Below are 10,584 nucleotides of genomic sequence, written 5' to 3'. Positions count from 1 at the left end.
GAGCAGTTGGCAACTCTGGTCTTATAGTTTGCCTACATAGTAGTTTTTTTAGGCGGGGTGTTTTCCAATGAGTGGTCTTAAGGCTTTGAGCGTTCCCCAGGTTTTTGAGATGTCTTTTATTTGGTTATTTCATGTAAGTTTATTACTTAATGTTTGGCTAAGGTATTTAGCTTTCTGCACCACTAGAACCGTTTGATTGAAGATTTGTATGCTTTTAGTGAATTTTGCACTAATTCTGGTGTTTTTAAGTAATAATAAATTGTTTTTATCAGCATTTATGGCTATACACCAATACATGCACCACTCCTCAATTTCATAGACAAAGTCTTGTAGTATTGAAATGGCAAAATCAGGGTTCAAGGAGTTTTGAACATCTGCCGTGTCATCGGCGTAGAAAGTAGTTAGATGTTTGGAATTTCCATTCTTCTTTGGGAAATCTGATCAAAACAAAATATACAAAGAGGGCCCAAGGATACTTCCCCATCACACAAGTATTAGGTCTTATATCTATGTCAAGTTCTTTTATGTCTTGTGACTGAAAACTGTGATGCTTGTTTCATACGTTAAAATTGTTGTTGATAATTTTTTTTAAAAATCAACAATAAATTGGTAAAGCATAAATTTTTTGCAAACCTATTCGACGTTTTCGTCGTTTAGAATCAAATTCAGAATCAAGTTCGAATCAAGTTACAAAAGATGAAAAAACAAGAAATCATTCAAATAAGGCAAAGTGAAATATTTATTTTTGTTCATCAGATAATCTAAAATAAGAAAAGTAGAAAAAACTTTTTAACCAACTTAACACTATTTACAATATTTTTGTTCAGAGCAGTTTTCATGCAGGTAGACAGCACATAAAAAAGCAAATAAAACGGCAAGCTAGCACCATAATCAAACTAGATTTCATGTGTTTTATTTATATTTGATTTGGCGGAAATTTTTTAAATCTGGATGTTAGAAAAGTATAGAGAATGCAACATATTTTTCATATCACATCTATTCATATGGTTTTTATATAATTTTGAAAAGTTTATAACAGCAATAGATAATTTTACGATTACTTTAGAAATAATAAGAAATTGTTTATAGAGGAATTGTTTTCATTAGTTTTATTTTTAATACCTATTTAAAAATTAAACTAAAATGTTTTTTTTAAATAATATTCTAGAAAATGGAATATTATATTAAAAGTGACAAGTTTTATTACTTTTTTTATTTATTTACTTACTGTTTTTTAAAAAAATATATAATTTTAAACCTTTAATTAATTAAAAAAAAACACATTTGAAATCTGGTTTGAAAGAACATTGACTTAGATATCGTTGAAGTAACGTACATAATTTATATAATAAAAAATATGAAGAAATTTTCGTTAAAAATGTGTATTGTAACAAGATAACAGAGTAAATAATCTTTTGAGCATAAGTTTAATTTATATTTTAAATTTAATATAAAATATGTGTTTATCTTTGGCATAAACAAAAATAAGTTCTAAGACTGGTGTTTTAAATTTATTTATATCAGATATTTTATGTTTAGTTAAAAGAAAATAGAAAAAATTGATAAGATAGTTGTTGTACAAATCTAAAAAAAAGGAAAAAAATATTTAAACAAACAAAAGGAAAAAAATATTTAAACATATAGACAGAATGCTAGAAAAACAGAGTAACAGAAAAGCAACAGTAATATTTCATGTTTTAAGTTTTTGGTTTCTCAGAAAAGCTAACAGATTTCCATCGGCCAGTAAAATAGCACGAAAACGAAACACTAATAATAAAATTAATTTAAATTTAATAGTATCCAGCTGCCCTAGGGTCATCAACTGGTACTAGAACGTAACGTGGACTTGCGGGTGCTGCTGGAGCTACTGGAGCGTATTGAGGAGCGTATTGTGGAGCTTCTGCAGCTGAAGATTCAACAGTGACGTCAGCAGGATTGGAGCTAGCGGTTCCAGGTTCGTTGGTTCTGATAGATGCTCTGAATCCATTTTCATCAGCAACGTAATCTACGATTCTGGTGTGTCCTTCTAAGTTGCTTACAGTGTAGGATCCAGACACTCTGCCGGCACCATCACCAGATTCTTGGTGTCCACTGTTGCCACCATCTTCAGTTGGTGCTTCGTAATTAAAAGAATATGGAATAGGAGCCGCCACTGGTTCCTGCAAATTAAAAATAATAAAATGTTAATTTATCGCATTAGTTTCAAATACATTTTTCTACAGAACCAATATAATAACATTCATGCAGAATTCTTATATAATTATTTGATTCATACAGAAGAAGGTTCTGACAGTATGTATTATAAAGAATGTGATAATTATATGAAGAAAAAAAATTCGAAAAATAGTTATATTTCTTTTAGATTACCTACCACCTTAGTTTGAAATTTTTTTTTCCCGAACCAATTGGGTGGGCAGTAGAAAGAAATATCCACTTAGAGTCTACAAATATGTGCTATTACTGTACTTTTTTTTTCAAATAATTGTTTCTAATAATAAGATTACTTTTTCATTCCGGTTCCAAGAAAATGTTTTAAAAAATAATAGAGAAAGATTGAAAAAACTAATTTTATCACTAATTCCTATCTCCCGAAATATAATTATAAATTGAGAGAAATGTATCTAGATCAGGGGTTTCCAACTTATAAGAGGCAGGGGGCCGCAATTAAAATGGCGGGCGGCAACTTTATAAAAATTTTATGTAGGACTCTTTTTATGTTTGAAGGAACATTAAATATTACTGTCAGATTTTTATCAAGTTGTAGAAAACAAAGGTATTGAATTACAAATTAAAATAAGAAGTACATTTTTAAAAATATCCCGGCTACAATAACTTTAATGTGCCCCATGTATTAAACAATTAATGTGCAACATATATCAAATTATTAAGATATATAACTTAAAAGTATTTAAAACCTATATAGATTTTTTACGAAAACTGTTCGCAAATAAATGACAACTAATATATTTTGGTTCGCGGGCCACCAGAAAAGGCTTCGAGGGCCGAATGCGGCCCGCGGGCAGCCAGTTGGCAACCACTGATCTAGATCATACCTGTCAACAACAGATTCCAACTGATCTACAAAAGTTTAAAAGTTTCGACAAGATGAACCTTGATTATTTAATATGTGACCTCAACCATACGTTATTTTTCAAATGAAAACGATCTGTATAAAACATTCCACCAACCGCATCTCCAAATGTTTAAGTATCTTAAAAAAAGAAATGCTTGTCTTATAGTTGAGAAACTGTACAATTGTTGGGAACGATTTTATAAATTTGTATTACAATAGTACTTTTAAGCATTAAGAATTTTCTGAAAATTAAGCTACTTTGTGACACTTAGAACAACATTAGTCTAACAAATACGTTAAGACCCAGCCTGCACGTTAATTAGGTAATAAAATTAGAAATTAAGGAACTATAACATAAAATTAGATCTTGAATTTAATAATGTATTATAATAATAATGGATTATTTTTAATTTCTTAGATTAATGTTCATAAGAAAATAACTTACCCAGCACTTCTAATTTGGGTTACTTATACAAGAAATAATAACTTCTTTCAAATTGCATCAGGTCTTAAAGGAATAGTCCATTTTATACACATATGCTTGAATTATTCATTCGTCATGGTAAGTAAACCAACTTAACATTTAATTTTTAAAATTAAGAGTAAGCGTTAAAGTAAAGAAAAACACTTTTGCAAGTTGGCACTTATGTCGTTAACTTTCTCGTAAGTTTACTGCCTCGATTAAAAATTTTCTTGCAGCTTGTGAGCCTCGTCATAAAACCTTGAAAAATTTTACCAACCTCGTGAAACATTTGTCACCACCTTTTAATTTTAGTCCCCCGGCGTTGGTCACTCTGCCTCTGTATTCGGACATTAATGGGTAAAACTCTGATTCGTTTACAGTGCTTAGGGAAATGAATTTAACAATAACTATTGTTAATATTTGAGATTTCTTGGTTGTCGTGGGATGTTTAGAGAGAAGCTCAGGAGCTGTCCACGTCATCTGACCAAAATTGCGTGACTCTCCTATCATTGCCGTTCAAAGATAGGGCCCAAAAATAGGGGTAGCTGCTTGGCCATGATTGGGTGATTATGTTCATGATATTTGGGAATTGAATACTTATAACTTAAATTGTTTAATCTAAAAACTGCTAAGTAATATAAATTTTACAAAAGAGCCGTGGTGGTTCAGGGGATAATGCGTTCGCCTCAAAGCAACGGCTGGGCGATACGAATTCTGCATGGTACTTTTATAACTTTATTTACAAAAATTGGGCACCTGTGCCTCGTAGCAGCCCCTATCCCATACATCTAGAAATTTTCAAAAAATTTATAGTAATAACATTTTGAATTTAGCAGTCGATGTGGTAGCTAATATAGAAAAACAAGCACTTTGCTTGAGTAAATATAACATTTGAATATCTGATTCATCGAATCTAAGCTGACATTAACATATATAAATATAAACATAATTTGACCGAATAATGGTAGAAAGTGGCGCAAAACAAAGTCTTTGTGTTATTTAGAAGTAGTAGTGAGTAAAAACCTTGTAAATTGAATTTACTAAACTAAGTATCATACAATAAAAGACAACATCGAAAACATTTATTCGCTATCCGGAGCAAGTTGGCATCTCTGCATATATGATACCCCGGTCTCGAAGAGGTTAAAAATTTATAATTTAAAAAAAGAGTGAGAAATACTTACTAGTCCATATTGGGCTAAGGAGACAGCTACTAAAGCGGATAAAATGATGAGTACCTATGAAAAAAAATTATTTTTTACAAAGTGTAAATTTTTGGAAACATCTATTTGTATCAATACCATTCAAAATGTATATTATGGAAAAAATATAACACAGTTTCTAATAAAATAATTTTTATTAGAAAACTGTTTTTGAATACAGTATTTATACGTGCTAACTCTTAACTGTTTCCGAGAGCAATTTTTCCATGTGGTTGTGAAATGATAATTGCAGAGACTGATTATCCCGATTTTGTTGCGAGATTTTGCTTTCATATTGGAGGCCACGACACAAAAATGAAACGAACATTCCTATATCTATTCTGCTCGGATTATTTTGCCATCCTTCTGTATATGATTTAAATAAATATATGATAGACCTAACACTATTCTCTACGAATTTGAGTCCTTTAAGAAATTAAAATATTATTTCGCAACCACTATAAAGGAATTCACAATTGAATTGCAGTTTCAGGCACATATAATTTTGTTACCCATTGGCAAAATGGGTCTTGTTTTGGGCATGATGGCTTACAAACTTTATTTGAACTTTATCACACTTTTCCACTGTGTTCAAGAGTAATAGTAAACAGTGCGCATGCGTCGTCATTGCATGCGTTGCTATGGCGACCGCTGCTGTTTGAAAATTTTTTTAGAATTCTTTTTTTCTTTTCATTTTCACGAGCAGTCATTCTTAATGTATTTACATAATAATAATTTAAAGTGCTTATATATTTTTATTTATTATTAACTTATAATTACTGTCTTGACGGTGATTTTAATATAAATATGAATATTGAATAAGGAAAGGTATTTTGTGATGTCTTGAAACACGTATATAGCCATGATTTGAAAACCAATCCAACGACAAGCATCAATTGAGACAGTTTTTACAACCCATGATTTGAAATGTTGTGACGTTTATCGGAGTCAAACCAGAAAAAAAAGCATTTGACGTATGGGTAACCCAGTGATCGAAAATTTTTTTCATAATTTTTTATTTATTTTATCTTATTGTCAATAAATTAGCTAATCTAAATATTTTTATGCATCAGGGTTCCACTGTCTGGATAATTTTTTTAAAGTGGTAGCGAAAGTGATCATATAGATATTTAAAGCTATCAATAAATATCTAGATTAATGGAAATATATATGGGAGAAAAAAATAACTTGTGATTAATTTTTTTAATTCATTAANTGTTAATTTTGCTAATGGTTATAGGGATCAAATATATAGGTTATATATAGGTCAATATATAGGTTACGATCAAGGAATATATATTCTTTGATCGTAATAAAGTGATCGAATATGTTTTTCATAATTTTTTATTTATTTTATTTTACTGTCAATAAATTAGCTAATCTAAATATTTTTATACATCAGGGTTCCACTGTCTGGATAATTTTTTTAAAGTGGTAGCGAAAGTGATCATATAGATATTTAAAGCCATCAATAAATATCTAGATTAATGGGGGAGAAAAAAATAACTTGTGATTAATTTTTTTTAATTCATAAATAAAAGAAAAATTTACGCAATTCTCACAAAAAATCTTAGCTACCACTCATTAATTTTTTTCAGGCTGTGGGAACCCTGTTTATATTTAAATTTGTTATATTTAGTGGTGAGCAGAACTAGTTTGAATTAATTTATAAATCTGAGAATCATATAAAAGGAAGAAAAAAAAACAAGAATTTAGCAACTACTTTAAATATTAAAATGAAATGTAAATCCGTAATTAAATTTGTATGTGCTCAATGCATAGAAATCGTGCATCTCACTAATTATAAATTTTTAAAAAAAAAGTCATGTGGTTTTAAAACCACAATATAAATAAATTTCCGTAATGAAAACTCTGAGATTATTACGATTAAGTCATGCATCTTTATTTTTGAAGGACTTTTTTTTAAAATTGTAACCTTATACATTGTAGTTTTTAAGGAGTATTTCCTGAAAAATCTATAATGTTCCTCAATGTGCGAAAAATTTAGCTTGCAGTTATACGGCAATAAGTTTTTTATTTTTTCATCGTTCATATTTTCGGCTTATTATTTTTTCATGTTACGAGAAATAATTCTGTTTTTTAAACCCATGTTGTCTTAGAATTTTATTATAATTTCTCAAATGGGGCGCAGATAAGATTTAATGTTAATATGAATTTAATACACATAGACAATCACTAAAAAGTTTGATGAAAAATATGACATTTCAGAAAATTTAAGAGGACAACTAAAAACTAGAAATTTTCTGCAGACCTTGCGTTTTTATCAGAAGTCCGTTTTATGGTTTTTCATACAAAAATTAAAAAACACTTAAGTTATTAAAAAGTAAATTTTTAAATTAAATCTTTCAATTCTTCATTTATAACAAAATATTTAATGGTTCTTTGTTTAATTAAACTTTTTAGAAGTATGTTCTAGTTTACACGCGTGATAAAGTTCAAAAAGATAACCATTCTCAATTCCAACTTTGAAGTTCGTGATCAGACTTTATGTTAGCAAGAGCTGGATAAACTTTATTTATTTAGAAATCCAAAAGGTCATCTTTTAGATAGCATAAGATAATAATGATTTTTGCTCAACTGTGATGTGATAAATGATGTTTACTTAAATATTTTCTTCCGAGTTCTAATTTAAAATCACCTTTGTTTTCCTATGCTTTTTAAATAATAATGAAAAATGGATCCACGAAAAACAAGTAACGGAAAATTATAATGAAGACATATTTTAAAATTTTAAATAAAAATAATGAAATACGACTTAAAAAAACAAACAAAAATTTTTTATTTAAATTTTTAGTTAATGCGAAAAATTATTAGTTTTATGAAAATTTTTATACCGAGAAATTTGTAGATTGCAAATAAATGGTTAATAATATTTCAAAATATATTACGACATTAGATATTCTTGCAAATGTTTTGATGTTTCATTCATTGCATTCCAGCGACGAATAGCTAGTTGATTCTTAATTCTTAAATGTCAAAAGGCAGCAATGATATGATATTTTTGAAACCGATATAGCCACGAATTGAAATTGTAATAATTTTAGTTATATCGCAACAACCAATTGTATTTAAATAATTTCTGATCCACGCGTCTTGTACCATCGAAAATTGCGCGGTAAGAATATAAATCGTTTTGTTGGTATGCCTAAAGGAGTTTCGGCTTTACTCTATTGCTCAAAATAGCTTATTCCGGATGGTTTCTGTGATTTATAAATCCCATTTAGGGTTACATTAATTTTTGTCACCATTGAAATGGTTGAAAGTTTAAGCATGTTACAAGAATTCTTAATTTATTGATAGATATTCTATATAACTTGATTGTTTTGATTAAAGATCACTCTTTGCGCATGTGAATAAAGTCCCGCATCTATATATTTTTTTAAACTTTATTTTTAAAGCAAATTTTTTAAAAATATTTTTGATGATAAGTTTCGTATTTAATAGTATTCATACGTAGATGCACGTTTTCAATTAAATAAATATTATTTTATGTATTAATAACTTTAATTTTGGGGATATTTTACTTTATTTTACTTTCAGAATTGAGGTATATTTACAAAAGAAAAATTGTAAAATTTTATTTCAAATAGCAGCATCAAAGTATTAATCGCACAAATTAAATAAATTAATTTTAAAAAAATCTCTCTTCTCACTTTCGTCTGCCAGACAGTTGGAATAAATTTATATAAGTTACTGTGCATGCATCATTTTAATAAATATTGAAAAGAAGAGAAATAGTGAGTTAATTTTTTTACTTATTGTGTATTATGTCTTTTATTTTATATAACATTGGTATTTTTTTCCAATTATTTTTCACATATTACACACAAATTTAATATTTTTTTAAGATGGAATATAAGACAACTGTTGAAAATGGAATTATACTTAATTTTTAATGAAAATAAAATTAGTAAAACAGCCAAAAACGTGCAATGAGGAATTAGATGTTAATGGGAAACAACCATTTACCCGTGCACTTGGTTGAGAAGTAACTTGAAATTCGTAATTGGTACATAATTTAAAATTTCTTCAGTATATGTGTGTGTAATAAAATTCCTTAATACTCTGGCAACTTCAGGAGTAATGGAAATTCATATGAATCCGAGCAGTGCTTTTTTGAAATTGAGAGTTGTAATGAAATTTGTTCATAATTTGTATAACGCTGAGAAAAATTTATGTACAAGTCACTTCCACAAAATAATACAACTGATAAATTCTAAAAGGCTTTATATGAATATCTTCTCGATGTATCTATTTAAAGAGGAACCTAGTAACCAGTAAGAGAAAAATCAGAATAATTATCTTCAGTTATCACTTTCTATTTTGGAAGCTCAGTTCTGATTTATTTGTACATGGCTATGTTTTCTACAATTTGAAAAATTGTCAGTTAGCGATAACATTTTATTTAAATGATTTCATTTTTTGCGGACACATAACCAAAACTAGAGCTTAAAAGTATTTTTCATAAATGAAATGAAGAAATTCGAGACCACAAAATGCTTCGTATGTATAGTTGTCATTTAAACTGCTTATTGCCTCAAGGATTATAACAATCAAAGATTTTGAAAGATTCTCTTATAAAATGGTGAAAAGAAATTAAAAATGAATAGAAATTATCAAGATTTAACTATTTCTTAGATATTTTTTAATTAGAGAAAATTTTATTTATGAATTATATTTTGATAACAAAATATAAGCAACAAAATTTCTATGTAAATCAAAATGTTTTATTTAGATATATTATCAAAAATTGAAATTGATAATTTTCTTCAAAAGTTAGATATTTACATAATTATTAAGCTAAATATGTAAAGATTAAATTTTAAATACTCAATTCAAATTCTTACAGTGTTTTTTTTTATTAAACAATGTTATTAAAACATTATAATGTTTTGAGAATATTTTCGTTTAATTTCTCTCTTATTCGCTATTTCTTACAGCAATTTTGTTATATTAAAACTAGAAAAATTTCACGACTTTAAGACTGAATTTCAAAAATTTAGAGTTTTTTTTATATCTTTAAAAACATAACGTTACAGAGATATTCCATGAATAAATTAGCAATTCATAATTAATAGCTCAAATAACTCATGAATTTACTAACATTTAGTTTACCATATTTTTAGATGTTGTTGTATCTACATATCAATGTAACTAAAAAATGTAGTAAATAAATAGTCTAAATAGCAATTTCAGATTTTGAGTTAATTCATCGAGAGCACTTAATATGCTTTAATGAGTTTGTAATAAATAGCTTTGTTCGTAACAATTATACTTAATAGTTTATAAATGAGTGACTATGTTTTAATATAGAATAATCACAAACGGTAAAAAGAACATGAAATTACCTTCATTTTTGGAGTTGAGTTAAAACTGTAGGATGATTTGGAAAAGAAGATGACAATGCGAGTGTCCTGAGTTTGTCTCGGGACTTTTTATATATAAATCCCACGGGCGCTCCACAATTCCCTTTTACTCTAATTTACATGAGTCGCATGTTAATTTTGCTAATGGTCAAAGTGTATACACTTCCCTACACCTTAAGGCGATGGACGAAGATTGACAAAAAACCCATCTCCTTGGAAAAAAGACGACCGTCTTTTGTTTTCTCTACCTTTTCGGCATATCTAGATCACATTCATATATTTTTTTGTTTAAAAACGGAAAGAGATACTCCGGTCACGTAGAAAGAGTCTTCTCATCATTTGAAATGAAATGAAGCAAAGACATTATAGTTTAGCCGTTAATGAGAACAAACGATTTCTTTTGTGTCGAAATGAGATTTGTGGAGTTCTAAAACGGCCATGATGTACGCCGTATATAAA

General features: G+C 28.2%; 1 protein-coding gene across 1 annotated transcript; it reads right to left on the bottom strand.

The window, feature by feature from the left end:
• Positions 1 to 721: 721 nt before the first annotated feature.
• On the bottom strand, positions 722 to 10,315 carry LOC122270807 (cuticle protein 10.9-like). Its single transcript, XM_043049627.2, has 3 exons — positions 10,108 to 10,315; positions 4,721 to 4,774; positions 722 to 2,159 (listed from the first exon to the last, which is right to left on the bottom strand). The coding sequence occupies exons 1-3, from the start codon at positions 10,111 to 10,113 to the stop codon at positions 1,791 to 1,793; spliced, it is 429 nt and encodes a 142-aa protein (XP_042905561.1). The 5' UTR covers positions 10,114 to 10,315; the 3' UTR covers positions 722 to 1,790.
• Between the last annotated feature and the right edge of the window lie 269 nt (positions 10,316 to 10,584).

Source organism: Parasteatoda tepidariorum, chromosome 5 (genome assembly GCF_043381705.1).
Source record: "Parasteatoda tepidariorum isolate YZ-2023 chromosome 5, CAS_Ptep_4.0, whole genome shotgun sequence".
Classification (NCBI taxonomy): Eukaryota; Metazoa; Arthropoda; class Arachnida; order Araneae; family Theridiidae; genus Parasteatoda; species Parasteatoda tepidariorum.
The sequence above is the reverse complement of the archived record's forward strand: the minus strand, read 5'-3'. Positions and strand labels throughout refer to the sequence as shown.